Source organism: Lates calcarifer, linkage group LG3, assembly GCF_001640805.2.
Source record: "Lates calcarifer isolate ASB-BC8 linkage group LG3, TLL_Latcal_v3, whole genome shotgun sequence".
Taxonomy (NCBI): domain Eukaryota; kingdom Metazoa; phylum Chordata; class Actinopteri; family Centropomidae; genus Lates; species Lates calcarifer.
In genome coordinates, this window is record NC_066835.1 from 14423721 (window position 1) to 14441956 (window position 18236).

General features: G+C 44.5%; 3 protein-coding genes and 1 non-coding gene across 4 annotated transcripts; 3 read left to right on the plus strand and 1 right to left on the minus strand.

The window, feature by feature from the left end:
- The first annotated feature begins 15 nt into the window (after positions 1-15).
- On the plus strand, positions 16-4766 carry LOC108888868 (26S proteasome non-ATPase regulatory subunit 4). Its single transcript, XM_018685058.2, has 10 exons — positions 16-139; positions 749-889; positions 1224-1338; positions 1480-1566; positions 1735-1803; positions 1984-2199; positions 2860-2968; positions 3089-3220; positions 3319-3371; positions 4148-4766. The coding sequence occupies exons 1-10, from the start codon at positions 114-116 to the stop codon at positions 4316-4318; spliced, it is 1119 nt and encodes a 372-aa protein (XP_018540574.1). The 5' UTR covers positions 16-113; the 3' UTR covers positions 4319-4766.
- Positions 4767-4850: 84 nt separating this feature from the next.
- Positions 4851-13675, plus strand: znf687b (zinc finger protein 687b). The gene is given in 13 exon segments (XM_018685056.2): positions 4851-5114; positions 5843-7128; positions 7130-7261; positions 7263-8202; positions 8404-8420; positions 8422-8700; positions 8799-8983; positions 9563-9739; positions 9860-10022; positions 10352-10702; positions 10938-11038; positions 11218-11305; positions 11692-13675. Coding segments are annotated over 12 exon segments (4311 nt in total). The 5' UTR covers positions 4851-5114; positions 5843-5856; the 3' UTR covers positions 12298-13675.
- LOC127142316 (small nucleolar RNA SNORA13) lies at positions 10087-10221 on the plus strand. Its single transcript, XR_007812902.1, has one exon. It is a non-coding gene; the product is annotated as a small nucleolar RNA SNORA13 (small nucleolar RNA).
- Positions 13676-13956: 281 nt separating the features above from the next.
- On the minus strand, positions 13957-17066 carry aqp10b (aquaporin 10b). Its single transcript, XM_018685059.2, has 6 exons — positions 16668-17066; positions 15698-15824; positions 15064-15201; positions 14663-14781; positions 14318-14535; positions 13957-14205 (listed from the first exon to the last, which is right to left on the minus strand). Exons 1-6 carry the CDS (start codon positions 16977-16979, stop codon positions 14004-14006), a joined length of 1116 nt encoding a protein of 371 aa, XP_018540575.1. The 5' UTR covers positions 16980-17066; the 3' UTR covers positions 13957-14003.
- Between the last annotated feature and the right edge of the window lie 1170 nt (positions 17067-18236).

Here is an 18236-nt window from a genome sequence, read left to right on the forward strand (position 1 = left end):
TAAGAAATTATATGTTATGAAATCTGGCCAATCATATTTCGCCTTGTTCAGTCTTCGTCCAATAGCCTGTTAGCTTGTATGATTACGACAGAAAGCAACAAGAACTTTCCAAGATGGTGCTTGAAAGTACTATGGTCTGGTAAGAACTGAAATAAATGACTTTTTATGCAGTTGTTGATCTGTTAGCAGTTCATACGAAGACATGGTAGATATTTACATAGTTAGGTTGTTCATAGACCTTAATGTGGAGGAAATCTTCCTGTATCCGGGCTGGTAATTGATCGTTGACGGTTAGCAGGCTAACGCACTGTCGACCGGCTGAGTCATTGTAGCTAAAGTTAGCTCAGATTTCCTGTCTTCTTAAAGTATTTGCCAAAATATCCATATTCACAGATGTTGTTCTTTACAATTTAATGCTTTGTATCGAAATTAGGAACTGACAACCACAATGATTTGATGGGTACACCAGCGACGTATGTGGTGTCACCTCTTGCTAACATTAGCGAGTCGTGCTAATGCTGTTTTTATTTTGTAACGCCAGCTAGTTCACTATCTTCCTGGTGAAGAAGGCAGACTTTTCCATAAGTAGCTGATAAAGAAGATGAACGTAGATGTCCTATTAATGTAATCTAGCTGCTCGGCCCAACAAGGTCGAGGTTTACATGGGGATGACCGTTGACTGCTAATATTAGCTGGGTAGCAGTGATGTGTCAGAGCCTTACACCTAAAGAGATATTTTCACCCTCAGTGTGGACAACAGCGAATACATGAGAAATGGAGACTTTCTACCGACGAGGCTACAGGCTCAGCAAGATGCTGTCAACATTGTTTGCCACTCCAAAACACGCAGTAACCCAGAAAACAACGTGGGCCTCATCACTATGGCAAAGTAAGTTTTTCTCTCTTTATTTAACAATGAAGAAGTCGTAACATTTCAACGATACTTTACATAAAGCACATCTTGAATAGAGCGTGTAATTACAGTTAAAAATACCCTCAGACCATTGGTGACATCTTCACTTATCTTGTTTTGTGTGACACAGCCCAAAATCCAAAGATATTTCATATTTATACTTGGCTAAAACGATTAGCAGTTGCCAATTAATTTTCTGTCAGTCGATGCAGTTCTGAGCATGATTTCAGTTTCGTTGTCCCTGGCTGCTGCTGATGGATAACTGAGCTTTTCAGTGCTACTTTACCGATGTCTTTATGGTTTCATGCAGTAACTGTGAGGTCCTGACCACACTGACACCAGATACTGGCCGCATCCTGTCCAAACTCCACGCTGTCCAACCCAGAGGAAAGATCTCCTTCTGCACAGGCATCAGAGTGGCTCATGTGTGTAGCTTGTTTCTGAATTTAAATCATTGTTTAAAACTTAAAACCATGTAATTATGTAATTGGTAAATAAGGGGGTATTTCATCTGCAGCAGCAGATTTTGAGTGGTCACATTTTTGATTTTTGTTTTTCCTGTGTAGCTGGCCCTAAAGCACAGACAAGGCAAAAACCACAAGATGAGGATCATTGCCTTTGTTGGAAGTCCTGTGGAGGATAATGAAAAAGATGTGAGTTTGAAATCTTGTATAACATGTTATGCCTTCTAGAAATGTTTTTTCCCCTATCAATGATACATCATAGGATAAACAAGCTTTCCAATTGTCTACATCAGAATTAATGTGTGTTTCTTTTTCTTAATCTCTTACTGCTTCTGTCTCAATCTGTCAATTCTGCAGCTTGTCAAGTTGGCAAAGCGCTTGAAAAAAGAGAAAGTGAATGTGGATATCATCAACTTTGGAGAAGAGGTGGGGAATTCCTTATACTTTCATTGTATTGCTATAATGCAGAGTAAATTCAAGAATAATGTTGTTTTTTTCTTTCTTAGATTTTATTTTGTTGGTTTAACATATCTGACACTTCTTTCCATTTATAAATTGAGCTTTCAGTTGCCTTTACTCTCTTTCTCCAACTGTTTTTTCTTGTAGGAGGTGAATACAGAAAAGCTGACTGCTTTTATAAATACTCTAAATGGGAAGGAGGGGACAGGCTCCCACCTGGTCACAGTCCCTCCAGGGCCCAGTCTGGCTGATGCGCTGCTCTCCTCTCCCATCCTGGCTGGTGAAGGAGGCTCTATGATGGGTCTTGGTGCCAGTGACTTTGAGTTTGGTGTGGATCCTAGCGCTGATCCAGAGCTGGCCCTGGTAAGCAAGATAAGGATGTGTGTCAAGCGCCTGATAACTTTGATTTGGGAGAAATATTCAAGGGTCTTTTCAAGCAACCGTACCTATTTGTTATGATAGCACCAAAAGGGAAATCCTAACACTTAACATTAATACCTAATGGTATGCACTGGTTGTACAAACAAATGGAGACTCAAATGCAAATCCAATACCCCAGGATGTGTATATGTTGTTGCCAATGGGTGAGATGCTATTTACATAGCAAATACTAGAAACCACTGATTCACACAGAAAGCAAAGAAATGTGATGCTGCATAGTGGCGCGTTAAAAACAGACACAGACACATGGAATGCATTCATTTTCTAGAATAAAATCCCTTGATTACAGAAGGCATGTGCATCATCAAACATGCCTAGATGCAAAAAAACTTGAGATGGACTTCTTTGTTCTTAAAACATTAATTATTAATTGTTAGTTGCTGCCCTTGCCTGAAACATGTGAGGCTGCAGTGGATGTCAGCACTGAGTATCAGTTTTCCAACATGATCATTTGAGGAATATCTGTTGACTATTTCCCATACTGCCACATTTTGGTGAATTTGATCTGTTTGTCAAAACTGTAGAGTATTAAGTGGTGATATCCTTTATTTCTCACTGTGCTATCTCTGTGCTCTCCTTCAGGCCCTGCGTGTATCAATGGAGGAGCAGCGACAGAGGCAGGAGGAAGAGGCACGCAGAGCTGCTGCTGCTTCTGCGGCTGAGGCAGGCATGCCCACACCCAGCGCAGATGGTAACTAGATGATTGACTAAATTCACTTAAGAGACAGTGGCGATTGATATAATTGTTAGGATTCAATAGAATGATCATTTGTTTTGGTCCATTACTTAGTTTTGGTTGGTTTTCTCACAGAATCAGAGGAGGCCTTATTGAAGATGTCAGTATCTCAGCCTGAAAGCGGTGCAGCAGTGCTTCCTGACTTCAGCAGCATGACAGAGGAGGAGCAGATAGCCTACGCCATGCAGATGTCTCTTGCTGGAGGAGGTAAGTTCCATCTCGTTATCACTTTCAGTTACACATATATTTGCTGGTATGTCTTAAGATAAGTGATAATAAGTTGTTCTCACTTGCTCTGTGAACAGAGTATGGAGAAATGGACACAGGGGCCCCCATGGACACTACAGAATCAGCCAAGGTGAGTCATTGTATGATGTTTTAAATTAAACTGTAAAGCAGATGTTAAATGTGTGTCAGCTGGCCCCTCTGTATCCCCAATAGAGTTGCAAAGGGGGTGGAATTATTTAATTATTTCTGGCATTCAGGGTTCTCGGAGCAAAAAGACTCAGTTGAGTGACAGGCCGTTGGAGGAGTGGTTGAATCATTCATACAAAAGATGAGCAACTGTGTTTAAAAAAAAAAAAAAAAAAAAAAAAAAAAACATCTGGTGCAACGACTTGGAAGCGTCCAATCGCTGACCTTAAAATTTAGTATGCCACTAACATGAACTAAAGCCAAAGATGACTCTTTGTAGAAGCCTAATAAAACATTCAGCAGCTGGAGTCAGTTTACTTTGAGATTCTCAGGTCTTAAGATGTAGAATTTGGTTCCCAATTACAACAACAAAGTGTTTTGATTTTGTTACAGCTCTTATTATAGCTCATAGCCCTATCATATTATTATATTCAGTCTCTTTTATATCAAACTGACATATATTTATATATTTATAAACCTCAGTTTAGAGTTGGAGTTGAGAAAAATACTCCCACTTTGCAGCACTTAACATACAAGATAACTAGTGTAGTTTGAGGAGTCACACCTAAAAAAATGATGTTGATATCACACAGATATACATACACACATACTGTATGTTTACCTTCACATGAGACATCTTTGATCCATTGAATATTAAACCCACTTAAATGAAGACCTGATCCATCCTAATAGATTGTATCCTACATTGCAATTGACTAGGAGGAAGACGACTATGACGTGATGCAAGACCCAGAGTTCCTTCAGAGCGTCTTGGAGAACCTGCCCGGCGTCGACCCGAACAACGAGGCCATCCGCAACGCCATGGGCTCCCTGGCCTCCCAGACAGGGAACAAGCCAGATGGCAAAAAGGACGAGGAGAAGAAGAAATGAGGAACAAAAGAGACAGACAGAGACTTCAGACATTGACCAGAAGAAAAATGAACAATTGCAGACTTAATGCAGGATTTCTTTAATATACTAAAAGATTGCTGATGCATTGCCCTGCATGACAGCACTCTGACATTTAACACCATCCTTTTTTGTCAAGACACTCAAAAGCACCAACATACAAAAAATAAAGATCCCACAGTCCTGAATGACTATATATTGTAAAATCTGACTGCCCAGTAACATAAATTTATCTGATCTCATAATGTAATATGAGCTTATTCTCAAACTGCCTTGTGCACTCTTTACCCTAAATTTTCCCTACATGGTATAATTACTGATTGATCCACCACAAGGGAGAAAAAATGTGATGACAGGTTCTTAAACTAAACATTTAGCCACACTCCTGTCATGTCTTTGTGTTTTTTGCAATAAAAGCTATGTGTATATACGTTGACTCTCGGTGTTTTTGTTGCCCTCTGAGCCTCATATTGTTGACAGAGCTGTATCTAGACTGGGATAAGAAAAGGTGTGATCATGGCAGACCATCAGTCCTCAGCAGAGACCCCTGTCCCAGCTTCAAGTAGCCTCGTATGATGATTAAAAATAGTCTGGTGAGGACAATGATTAATGTTTTATGTCATTCCCAGTAGAAAATAAATATACGTGTCGTTTGCAGCATCCTCCATGCATTTTTCCAGCGCGATCACAGCCTGATAGGATGTCTCGGGTCATGTGACGGGAAGCGCAGCATTTTCAGCTGAAAACGAGCTAGGATAGTCGGGAATCGCATATCCAGGTAAACAATCAAAATACATGAGATATTAAACGAAAATCCCCGTCCCAATCATCCTCTTATGTGACATCGTCGACCCTGCGATCACCGGGTTGCTATCGCCGTGAAACCACATCTCAGCAAACCGCTCCGGTGGCTTTTTTTTTTTTTTTTTTTAACGGCGAGCGCTAGCTAGTTAGCTAAATGACCCCTCTGTCTTGGCTGGAGCTCAGCGGCCAGCTAGCCAGCCTCAGTCGGGGAGGAATATCGCTAGCTCAAAATAACCGAGGTCGCTGCTACGAAACGCCCTCCCTGGCTGAACTGTCTCTCAAACGGTCACTACTGCAAAGCTTTGCATGCCCTAAAGGCTTTACTGAAGCAGCGTTTCCCATTCATAGCAAATAAGTGTTGAACCTGTCACCAGAGAAGGGTTTGGTTGCAGAAACGCCGTCGCTAACATGCTAGCTGGCTAATGTAAATGCTAGTGCAAGATCCGTAAAGCTTAGCTAGCCTCGCTCATAACAGGCTAGCTGGCTGTGGCTTGTCAGTTTATGCCAAACGATGGTGCATGCAAAATTTTAACCTCGATATATATATAAATATTTTAACGACTGTTGACTATTTTAACATTTTGCATGTTGGTGTTTTGTAGCAGGCATTATGCGGGTTGATGGACAACAACACAGGCAGGCTCATGCTAATGCATTTTGTTACCTTCTGCTTCTATGTTTCTGAATTTCTGTTTTTTTCAGGAGGTAATCCCGGTATGGGGGACATGAAGACCCCAGATTTCGATGACCTGTTGGCAGCATTTGACATTCCTGACATAGATGCCAAAGAGGCCATCCAGTCTGCCCCAGATGAGGCAGAGGGACCCCATGGAGCAGCAGGTGCACCCCTAGGAAAGCCGGATAGTGTGGTGGGGGGCGTGGGGTCATCCTTGAGGCCGCCGAGCCCCTCAGACCCCCAGGCGGACACCTCGATTGTCAGTGTGATTGTGAAGAATAAAGTACGCCTCGAGACCGTAGATGGAGGAGACGGAGACGCAGATCAGGACCCTATTGATGTGATTGCGGGGGTTGATGTGGGTCCCAGATTAGGTGCGTGTGCCCCTGGAATGGCTGAATCTGAGGCTCTCAACCACAACGGTTTTGGTGCATCTGGTGTCTCCACGCCCCTCCCCCTCAGCCAAGCCCAGTCTAACGGAGCGCCGTGGTCGATGAACACCCCTAAAGTGTCTTCAGAAGCAGCAGGTGCAGGTGCAGCGAAGTCTCACAAGCAGGGTGGAAACATTTTCAACAGACTTAAACCGCTTGTTGCACAGGGGTCCGGTGATCCAGTAGGCCGGGCCAGGAAGATGCAGCTTCTACAGCAGCAGCACCAGCAGCAGCAGGATACAGGTCAAGAGAGGGCAGACGGGGTTAAAGCATCATTACCATCATCCTCCTCTCTGTCAGCGGGGTCATCGCCTCTGGCTGCAGGAGGGCCCGTCGGACTAGCCTCGCCTTTCTTTCCTCCTTCCAAGCCTTTGCTTCCAACTCCACCTTCTGCCCTCTCATCACACCCGCTGCACTCATCTCAGCCTTTTAACGGAGCTCCCAAAAGTGGCCCTGCTGGGTTTCAGCACCAGCAGATGGAGGAGGACGATTCTGACCCTGATTTGGGGAGTCCGCTGGTGATCCAGGAGAACCCGGACTCCCCGACTTGCACTCAGCTGAGCCGACGTTACAAGTCTGACTCGGTCTCAACTCAGCCCACGTCCTCTACTGCATCTCACCCTAAACCTGGGGACACTCCTTCAGGGGCATCTCTGACTTCCTCAACCCCCCAGTCTGGCTCAACAGAGAGTCCCCAGCTGGAGGACAGGCACCCAGAACACGTCATAGAGGAGAGAGACTCACCAGAGAGTCCTGAACCAGAGATGCCAAAATCAACTGCTCAAGTCAGCACTAAGAGGTGCTCCAGCCCTGCAGTGGCCTCCACTCCACCTCCTTCTGAACTGCGGGAGCCTAAAGAGGAGGAGGAGGAGATGGAAGTCGGGAAATGGGATAGATAGGGTTGTTGATAGCAAAGCTGACAAGGGAGAAAATGTGAGAACAAGTGAGGAAAAGATGGAGGTGGATGATGGCAAGCCTAAACCTCCGTCCACTGATGGAGGAGAAGTAGGCGTGGCTGCTCCCTGCTGCCTCTGGGGCTCCATCCCGACCTCTCAAAGTCAGAATAAAAACAATTAAAACCTCCACTGGTGGAATCACCAGAACTGTCACAAGGGTGGCACCTAAAGGTGGTGCTGCAGGGAAAGGTTTGGACCCTAAAGGTCAAACCGGGGAGCGTAAGGTCTTAGGGAACAAGGCCCAAAAACTTGAGGCTTCCCCCAGTCACATGACAACAACATCACAGAAAGTAAGTGCTCTCAATGCTCTGCCTGTGTCTACACTCGCGGCCAGTAGTGTCATGCTAGCTGCCGCCACAAAGGTCCAGAACAAAATGGCTGCATCTGACAAGGCCAAGGTTTCTGCCACTGCTGTAAGCATTACTAAATCTGCTGCCCTGCCTGCAACTCCAGCTGTGGCCTCCTCTCCCAAGTTCTCAGTCGCCGCCGGTGGGATCAGTGTGCGTACAACAACTAATAAGACAGCTAACGGAGGCAGCGGCACCATCATAGGCGGCACCCTTCAGCCAAACAAACCTGCCTCCATTGTCAACAGTACAGGTGCCGTCATCTCCCGCAGCCAGTCCAGCCTGGTGGAGGCCTTCAACAAAATCCTGAACAGTAAGAACCTTTTGCCGAGCTACAAGCCGGACCTCTCAGCTCCTCCACCGCCTGAGTGGGGCCTCCCGCTCCCGGCCACAGGGTACCGCTGCCTGGAGTGCGGAGACGCTTTCGCCCTGGAGCGCAGCCTGGCCCGACACTATGACCGGCGGTCGCTTCGCATCGAGGTGACCTGCAACCATTGTGCTAAGAGGCTGGCCTTCTTCAATAAGTGCAGCCTGCTGCTGCATGCCAGGGAGCATAAGGAGCGTGGGCTGGTCATGCAGTGCTCACACCTGGTCATGAGGCCTGTCACCGTGGAGCAGATGATTGGGCAGCAGGACATAACACCTATTGGTGGTAAGCAGGGCTGCAGCTAACAGTTATTGTAATTATTGGTTAATCTATCCCAGATCCCAGTGTGATGTCCTCAAAGAATCTTTTTGTTAGTCCAGTGATATTTCATAAAGTTAAAAAAAACATGCATCATTCATTTGTGATTCATCTCCATTGACCATGTCCCATTTGTCTCTTCTGATTTTCACCTTTTGACCTGACCAGGCCTGCTCTCCTCTTCGATCCTCCTCTCCTCCAGTCTCCTCTCCTTCTACCACACCCGGCGGTCCCGCTGTCTCCGCCAACTCCAGCCCGCTGAAGGACGCTACGTCTCCAGCGGCATCTCAGCCTCGGCCAGTCCGCCGCGCACCTCAGGGCCCCCAAGCACTGATGCCTCTGCCCTGCAAGAAGGCCGAGGGGCTGCAGTACAACAACTTCAAATGTCCGGAGTGCCAAACACAATTCTCTGGAAAGGCTGAGCTGGTCACGCACTTCCAGCAGATCAGAGCTGCTCCCAACTCAGTGAGTCTTGGTGATGGGTGCGCAGTATGTCTCATGCCTCTGGTTTCTGCCGCTGGTCGCTGATTGGTTTGTTTGACATTCCTTTTCCCCTGCTTCAGACATGTACGCAGTGCTCACCTCCCATGATGCTGCCAAACTCGTGTGCCGTGTCCGCCCACCAGAGGATCCATAAACACAGAGCGCCCCATGTCTGTCCTGAGTGTGGCGGCATCGCCCGGCAGGCCAGCTTCCAGACCCACCTGGAGGAGGCCTGTCTGCACTTTGCCAGGCGCATTGGCTACAGGTGTGTAGACACTTGGTGTGTAGTGATATGTAAACTGTTGTTTACATATCACATGACTACCACAGTAACCAGTCGCTGAAAGGTGCCATAACATGACCACTAATGTGTAGACTTTTATTTTGTACCTAAGGAGGAAAAAAAACAGGCCTTTATCACAGATATTTCAGTCCTGCCTTGGGAGGCCATGACTCGTGCTTAACTGTAAATCTGGCATCAAATTTTGCTGTGGTAATAGCCAACTGCGTTTCTAGAAAGTTTAATGTTTCTATTTGTCCATTTCTCATTTGTACAACTGCTAATACAGATATGAAAAATATTGTCATTATATTGATTAATTGTCAGTTTCAACAGGTTAGAACTTGTTTTCATGATTGATAAATAAGCTGATTAATCGTGGCTGTTATATGGGCCTATTTTATTCAGGAATTTACACACACTCACACACAACACTCCGCATCACCTTTTTAGAGGCACTATTTGAGCTGTTGTCTGTATTAGAGGTTTTAAGGTAGATACATACAGTATCTAAACATGCATTTAAATTCAGTTCAAGAGACTAATTTTTTTTTCTTTGTCAAGGTGCTCGAGCTGCCAGGTCGTGTTCGGAGGGTTGAACTCCATTAAGTCCCACATTCAGACTGCTCACTGCGAGGTCTTCCACAAGTGCCCCAGCTGCCCCATGGCCTTCAAGTCTTCCCCCAGCGCCCAGAGCCACATCAGCACCCAGCACCCGACGCTCACCGGAGGACAGGCCAAGTACGTGCACTGCTTCTACCAAAACATACGTGGGACATTTTTGACCCACAACATGCAGAGGAATATCTTCACAGATCACTAAAATCTAAATTCTTGGTCTGTATCTTTCTTCTCTTGCAGAATGATCTACAAGTGTGTGATGTGTGATACGGTGTTCACACAAAAACCCTTGCTGTACATGCACTTTGACACTCATTTAGCCAAGCAAAAAGTGCATGTGTTCAAGTGTCCTGACTGCACTAAGCTGTACGCCCAGAAAGGTTCAATGATGGAACATATTAAGGTGTGTTCTCCTGATGTTAAATATTGAGACGTAATATATTTTAGCCATTCATAGATGAGCCTTTTGCCTTTATGTGTTGCCCATTCATTGCTTCCTACACTGAATGTGGTGTCAACAAAGGCATAGAGTAATTCTTGGATCGGCCTTAGCAGGGTTCCTCTCCGGTGACCCTGTCCTAAGTTCTATACCAAGTACAACAGCACTCAATAATGGACATGAGTTTTTCTGAACCAGTTGGAGTAAATGGTGTTTTTAAAGGTAAATTAATTCATTTTGAATGCTCTCTATGCCTTTCTGCTTTTTTACATTTTCCTGTTGCCCCCACTCAGACTGCTCACAGAGGACCTTCAGCCAAACAGGAGTCGCAGTCCGACGCCTCTAACCCCGCCTCGGCCCCAGCTAACGCAGCTGGTCCCTCTGACCTCAAGTCAAAGTCCTCTGGAAAGCCTGACAACTCCGACGGAGAGGACTGGGGGCGGGAACAGGAGGAAGAAGAGGAGGAGGAAGATGACGATGACGACGACGCGGACGAGGACTACGAGGCCCCAGGGGGTCACTCGACCTCCGCGGGGGGCAGCAGTCATCCCAGCGCTCAGACCGAGTGGACCTGCCCCCAGTGTCAGACCACCTTCACTGACAACGAAGACTATCTGAGTCATGTGAAGATGGAGCACGGCAAGGTGGGACAGAGTGCCCGGATTATTTATTTTAATCTGATTGTATTGAGTCCAGTGGGAAGGCACTTTATGGAAAATGACCTGATAGTGGATGGTGAACACCCACATTCAGAGGGAGGCCATTGCTAATTTCCTGTCTTTACTGCAGCACATTTGACAGATTTAATATCTTTTTATCTTATCTCTCTTTCTCCCTGTGTGTGTGTGTGTGTCTGTGTGTGCGCTTCTCACTTCAAAGTTCCCTTGTCGTATTTGTGGAGGCACGTTTAGCACGTCTTCCAGCCTGAGACGTCACGAGCGTGTCATTCATGAGGGCAACAAAAGAGTCTTCCATTGCCAGTGAGTCACTAAAGCTTTCATTAAATACATGTTTTGTATTTCGTCACACACAAACTGACCAAAAACTATGATTTAAATTCTTTTTTCACATCAGTTTTTGCATTTGTTGAATTTTGGATATAAAGAGAAAAACAGTGTCATTCAGGCTTAGCATACAACTCTGCATAATTATTTTTCAGATACTGCACAGAAGGCAAGCGCACCTTTGGCAGTCGCTTCTTACTGGACAAGCATATTCGGCTTCATCACAGAACCACAGATGGACAGGTGAGTCAAGACGGGGAGTTCTTTCTGTTCCTGGACGTAAATAAGCTTGAGTTGTTGTCTCAAGCTGTGTTACATTTCTTTACTACACAATAAGAAGAAGCAAGTTTTGTTCATGTAGTGTTCACAATGGAAAAGTGAGAAACTGAAGTTTTCCCAGAAAGTCAGTGTGTATACCAAGAGAGCTACATTTTGGAGTCTGATTTGGTTCTGCAATGTTATGTTGTTAAGTTTATGTGAATTACATCTTTGTTATTAATTATTTACAGTATGGAAGTGGAACCCAGGAGCAGTGTTCATCAAGATATAAATTACCTTCCCATTTTTTGCTTGCCTTATACATCAATACTGCAAATGTTTACTCTGTGTCTCCCTCCTTGTGTCCTCAGGGTCCTCCTATGACGAGGAAGCGCGCAGCCACAGGCAGAGAAGGTCCAGGTAGCTCCTCAGAACAAGACGGTGAGGGTGCACCTCCTGGAGGCAGGGGAGACGAGGAAGAAAACGCCACAGAGGACGGTGAGGATGGCGGCGGTCCTGCAAAGAGAACCAGGGCATCCGTGGCGTCGACATCGCTGACACCTGGCGAGCTAGAGGAGGAAGACAATGTTTTCCGCTGCGTCCCCTGCGGTTTCTCCACCGAGGACGGGGCAGAGTTTCAGCGCCACATCCCCCAGCATCGGGCCGACACCGCCTCCTTCCAGTGCCTGCAGTGCGGCGTCTGCTTCGCGTCGGCCGGCTCCCTCAGCAGGCACCGCTTCATCACTCACCGCGTGCGGGACACCCAGAGCGACGCAGACCGCGGCACCCCGCGAGTTCACGGCTCCCCGGACGGCTCTCCCGCCGCCTCCCCTCAGGCGCTGGGCGAGGACGGAGAGGGGAACCTGAGCTGCAAGGTGTGCGGCCGGCGTTTTGACAAGGCCACGGACCTCAACACCCACTTCAGGACCCACGGCATGGCCTTCCTCACCGCACACAAGACAGATAAGCCCCAGTAGAGGCGGGAGGGGTCCTCTGAGACTGACAGATCATCTACAAGGAGGAGTCGAGGGTCATGACGGAGCAGGGAGGCGGTAGAATATGAATGTCGATCCTGAGACGAAACAGAGCTGCTTCCTGTGCAGTTTTTTTTTTTAAGCTACCGTTAAACAGTTTTAATCTATGGCACCTCTTCTGTGCGATTGTAACTGCATGTTTGATCATGTTACTGGTCACTTAACTGAACGCACCTGTGATAGTGGAACGGCTCTCGAACAGCCCCTCCTGAGTAAAAAGCATTTATATATCAGCCATACTGTGTCTAAAACGTCTTGTCCTTCCATTTCCATCACGCTCACTCTGCACTAGTATAGCCAGCTGCCTGTTTCTTCATGTAACAAATACTTTAATACATACACCTCCCCCTGTACTCCTGGTAGCTGTAGTGCTGATATTTTTGTACTTCACAATTCATGGTATTCATGTTTGTTTGCCTCAAGTCCACGCTCGTTTTTCTGGCATCAGGCCAGTTTTACCAGCTCCAGAGGCTGGTGAAACTGGTCTCAAGCAAAGATCTCAAGACATCTGAAACATGATGGGGAGTGTTTGGAGAATTTGACACTGACTTTTATGTTGCTATAATATTTATTTATATGAAACACATCACTGCTCTTGGTATTTGTGTGAGTCGGTTGCGTCAAATCTTACTAGACATAGTGTGATTTACCTGCAACAGAAAAATGAGATGCGAATCTTGGGAGGGCATTTCATTAGGAGACGAGGTTACCGGAGGTCTGTAACCTGTGTAGTGTGAATAATGTGTGATGTTGTTCATTGTTAAGCTAGAAGAAGAGAGGTCAGGCTTCCTGCCAGTAGTATATGTGTACGAGTTTTGCCATGTAAATACATATAATTACACTAAAAGAAAGCGTTCTGGTTTTAGTAACTTGTTATGATAATGTGAATACGTATAGTATTTGTACTTGTACTGTTCCCTTTTTTCCCCAAAACAATTTGAAGTTTAAAAAGAAAAAAAGAATCCCCCCAGAGGTAGCTATACATTGTAATTACAAAGCAGAGGGAGAGTGTGGGGGTTGTGTTGTCTTAATGTGTATGGATACAAATGTTTATCTCTTTGAGATGGTTCTTTTTTATCTACAGAATCAGTGCTTGCTGTACTCACATTTCTTTTGTATGTTTCAAAAACAGCCTTCATGATCACGTGATGGAGGCCTACGAGTGGGAATTTTTTTGTTTGTATCTTTTATATGTCATGATATCATATTTATATAGCTCAATAGTGGAAATTTCATGTCATTTTCTTTTTCCATGGTTGTGGTCTGCTTGCTGAAATGCCATACACTTTTGTGCTGTTTCGAAATAAATGTGTAAAAGAGATGATCGACTTGTCGCATTCAGAGCGATGTTTGCAGCTTTTTCTTGTTTACAATTTTGAAGCTCTTGGTGAGTAAACAGCTGTTAATGCTAACATCAGCTATGTAGCGATAGCAAAAACTTTCATATAGCCCCTTTACTGTCTGCAGATATTATAGCTATCCATCCAAGTTGTTGACCGAAGTGGTATAAAGTAAATTTTTCTGCATTCAGAACCAAACAGCATGTTCCACTTACATCAGTCACATTTACACAGTTTCAGTGGGACCACAACATGACTAGTATTTACTGAATACATGGCAGTTTATTCCTCTTTAACTTAATTTTACCACTAAGTGGCTTTTTCACAGCCTGGCTCCACCCCCTCCAGCTCCAGTCCTGTCTTGCCCTCAGTGGCCTCCTGACATGAGGTCTGGAGCTCAGATGGAGTTGGAGGGTGGTGGACTTCAATCATCAGCTCATATATCAGAGTTCCCAGTAGTGCTCCAACACAGGGAGCCACTATAGGTATCCACCACCAGCCTCCCCCAGCCCTGCAGAGACAGTAGGGCTTCATTCAACGTGATTTTTCATTACAGTTATTAATGTGGAGCAACAAAGTAGAAATTAGTAAAAGGTTTAAATGCCCTGAGTGAAACTACTAACCTGAAAACGTCCTCTCCCCAACCGGCGACAAACGTGAACAACCGAGGGCCAAAATCCCTGGCTGGGTTGAGGGCGTAGCCGCTGTTTGAGCCCATCGAGATGCCAATAACCAGCACCACTCCTCCCACCAGGACAGGCTGAAGACCATCAGGGAGGGAGCTGTTCCTCTGGTCCCCAAGAGCCAGGACACACAACAGCAGTGCAGCTGTGCCAATCACCTGGAAAACATGGGAACAGTTACATATATACAGAGAGGTACATATGCACATCCCATCCTATATTTAGGCCAAGAGCAGGTGAGTAACAGGCCTTTATATTCACAAAAAATGAGTGATGGTATCTTACCTGGTCCACGACACCTCCCCATACACTGAGGTAGTCTGCTGGGTAGGTGGAGAATATGCCTGCTGTGGCTGTGGGACCCGACACCGTCAGCTCACCTCCACTGTATGTCCGGATGGCATCTGCAAACATCTCATCACACATGCAAAAACACACAAAAATACATGTGAGCCACTTCCTTTATCGTGATGAACATGGGTCCTTTACTCACCAAATGTGTATTCATCCACAGCTGAAAATAGTCCACAACAAATAACATTTACTAAAAACTACAGTGCTATTTCTGGATATTTCTTTACTTATCTTTTAATACAAACTGTCTCCTTGTGATTGCAGAAAATTTCATGTGCTTTTAGTGTCCTGTAGTGTGATTCTGATTGAGGTGAGCTTTGATGAAAACTCACCGTAGTATTGCAGGCCAACAGTGGCTGCAGCCAGAAAGGCTCCAAGCACCTGGAAGAAAATGTAGAAAGGCAGCTTCAGCCATGGATGTCTGCCCAAAACGCACAAGCTCAGGGACACAGCAGGATTCAGATGGGCACCTTTTATAAAAAAAAAATAAATAAATAAAATCAAGAGTTTAGGTCTGACATGAAACCTATAACTTTTTAATCCTTTTATCATGTCACACCTGAACAGTTAAAAGATCAAAATTCATGCAGAAGAACCAGAGATAAAAAAAAAACATTTTTATTCCAAGGATTCTTCTGACAAACCCTGGCTCCTACATTACCCACAATGCAACTCAGTCGCTGACTGTCCAATCCAAGATTCAGGTACATGATACTAGTGTCACCTAATGTAGCCTCGAGCAGAGATGAAGAACAGGCCAGAGAGGTCTGGTAGACTCACTTCTTTCTAATTCTACACCCCAAGATTATTTTTTATTTCCACTTGTTGTCTTAAGACCCAGACGACATTTATCAGATTTTGCATACAGCTCTGTCTGGAGCCAGAAAAGGCTTTATACAACTTTCCTATGTACACAGCATATTCTACAAGTGAAATATAACGTCTAGACCCCCTCACCACCCTTACCTGAGACTCCACGAGACACAAAGACCCCAAATGTTACTCCCAGAGCAAAACCCAGATTGATTGACAGGTACTGCCCCTTCTTATCTTGAGATGTCGTCACCTGGGCAACGGAGCCACATCCAAACAGCTGCAAATGCAGGAGATGAAGAGTATATTAACAGAAAATATTTGGCATACTGCTTGCAGTAAACTGATCCAAACTACACAATTTATTTAAAAACTGTCCATGAGATTTACTGTTTTAGGCGCTGACATTTTAAAAAATTTGTTTTTTTATTTTCACTATACAGTTAACACAGAATGTTCTGACGCAGGTAAACAACTGCACAGTGTTGCCTCGGTGTAATCTCCATTTTTATGAACTTTATTTCTAAGGAACCTGCTTATGATTGTGTTGTAAATGTTCACTGCCCTGGCAGGTGAGACAGTCATTAGATGTGAACTGTCTGTCCCACCGGCAGAGACAAACATCAATTTCCACAGTAAAATCACTGATGAGGGACTCGTGCACCGCCCTCACTCTTTATCCTCCCCCTCACTCGCTGACCCACTCGCTTTTATTCTGTCTTTCTTTCAGGCCAAAGTCCTTGGTTATGTATTGTGAAGATTCACTAGCTGTTTCAAAACAAGAGTAAGCATGGAATAAGTTTAGGAAATAAATACTTCAGGCTGAGTTGGATGAACTGGGAAAGAAGAGATTCAAAACTTTCTAACTTTTACAGCTTAATAAATTAAATGCAAAAGCCTGTGTCTACTGGAAAAGACAAAGATGAAAAGAAACAGTCTTTGCCTCAAATAGTTTTAAATATTAAAAGGACACTTAGTATTCACTTTAGAGAGTTAATCTTTTGCTGTACTGTGACAAATTTCTACATTAGAGAAACACATACAGGTGGTTAACCTCTCTAACCTTAACCAAAGTGCCTTCGTGCAGCTCATTTAGTTGAGATCCTTAAAAAAAAATACTCACAATCAGGACGTAGACTCCAAGGCATTCAGCCATGCACTCCCTGACCAGCTGGTTTCTGATCCGACACTTCCTCAGCAGCCTCTCCATCCCCGAGGTTTCCTCTGCACCGTCCGTCCACAGGTGAGCTCTCAGAGCCGGGACGCTGTCATCAGGTGGATCTGACCCACAAGACACTGCTCCGTGTGCCTGACTGAGCAGAGTTTGCCCTTTCATACTGGAGCTACAGGCTACGTCACACACTTTATGGCATAGCTGAGGTGGTGGTGGTGTGTGTGCACGAAAGAGAGGAGAGTAGTTCACTTTGTGGGACATTCCTAAATCACAGCAAGCATGGTTAAAAAGTCATTGATCACACAGAGCTGGAGCTTGGTGCAGGACTCACTCAGTTGGTTTGCTTTCATCTCACCTGCTTGGAATTAGCTCTGATTGTTCCTCTCATTTTATTGGTCATTGTATTTCTTCTTCTCTGAATGCAAACAGGATCTGACTGACAGCCCAGGTCACCATTCTTCATCTATATTTTAAAAAGTGTGTCCTAGAAATCAAGCAAAATGTGACTCTTTCTTGTTGTAAATGATTTCAGTATATTTATAGTAACTTGTCCTTTGTGTTTTATTATGTCTGTATAATTTATCACAACATGACAGAGATGATAAGGAATAGAAATAATCAGATAAGACAGAGCTTATGCTGCAGAGTTCAGGTTTAGTTTTTTTATATAATGCATATCAGTTTGCTGGCCTGACATCAGTGGTGTACTTCACTGCCAGTTAACTTCAGATGGTTCAAATCCAATAAGCGATTATCACATTATGAATCACTGTAAGAGATAAGACACATGGCAAGAGATCATCATACTGTAATTTTGTAATGTTATGAATGCAGTAGATTGCATAATAATTGAAAAGCAAAGTCATGTATAATGAATGTAATAAATTTACAGAAGGTATTCATCTATATCCTATGGTCTTAGCTCATTTCCTGCCTTTTTTAAATAAGATGGATAAATACACACATCATCATTCACATTATTTTACCTGGTCAAAGAAACTGCTGTAAGCACTTGTTTAAGCTTCTGGTGCAGAGGAATCAACAAACGTCCAGAGAAACAAATATAAATTGTTGAAATGTAACATTAAAATGAGTGAACAGGTGTGAATAAATGTGAGAAGGAAATAAATATATTATGATCCTGTGATAGGCAGCGATGTACCATGAGACATCTAGTCTGCTGGAAACTCAAGAAGAGGACAGGGTGGGACAACTTTTCTTATTTGTTGAGAAATCGCAACAAGCTTTTATCGAGTACCAGAAGTTCTTGTTAATGAGAAAAACACTAGAAATTGACCAAAAATCGACAGTCAAAAAATGCCTTTCAAACTTCATCTGCAGGTGGAGTAGGATAGGGACACAACTGCAATCTGAGTTACCAAGCAGGCATCTTACCAGCCTGTGCTATTTGATTTGATTTGATTTGATGAGCAGTTACTTCTTTGAGCCTTTGGGTGTTTGCATTCATTCTCTAACTTCAAAATTTATTTTATCTTAAATAATGTTGAAATGTGACTG

Bases quoted from the DNA above. Each gene is read 5' to 3' on its own strand.
- LOC108888868 (XM_018685058.2), top strand. From the start codon at position 114: ATGGTGCTTGAAAGTACTATGGTCTG. The intron at 140-748 runs GTAAGAACTGAA...TTTCACCCTCAG, and splicing joins CTTGAAAGTACTATGGTCTG to TGTGGACAACAGCGAATACA. The intron at 2,969-3,088 runs GTAACTAGATGA...GTTTTCTCACAG, and splicing joins GCCCACACCCAGCGCAGATG to AATCAGAGGAGGCCTTATTG.
- aqp10b (XM_018685059.2), bottom strand. From the start codon at position 16,979: ATGTCCCACAAAGTGAACTACTCTCCTCTCTTTCGTGCACACACACCA. The intron at 14,782-15,063 runs GTGAGTTTTCAT...AGATGTTTGCAG, and splicing joins TGTTGGCCTGCAATACTACG to ATGCCATCCGGACATACAGT. The intron at 14,206-14,317 runs GTTAGTAGTTTC...CTGTCTCTGCAG, and splicing joins TGGGGAGAGGACGTTTTCAG to GGCTGGGGGAGGCTGGTGGT.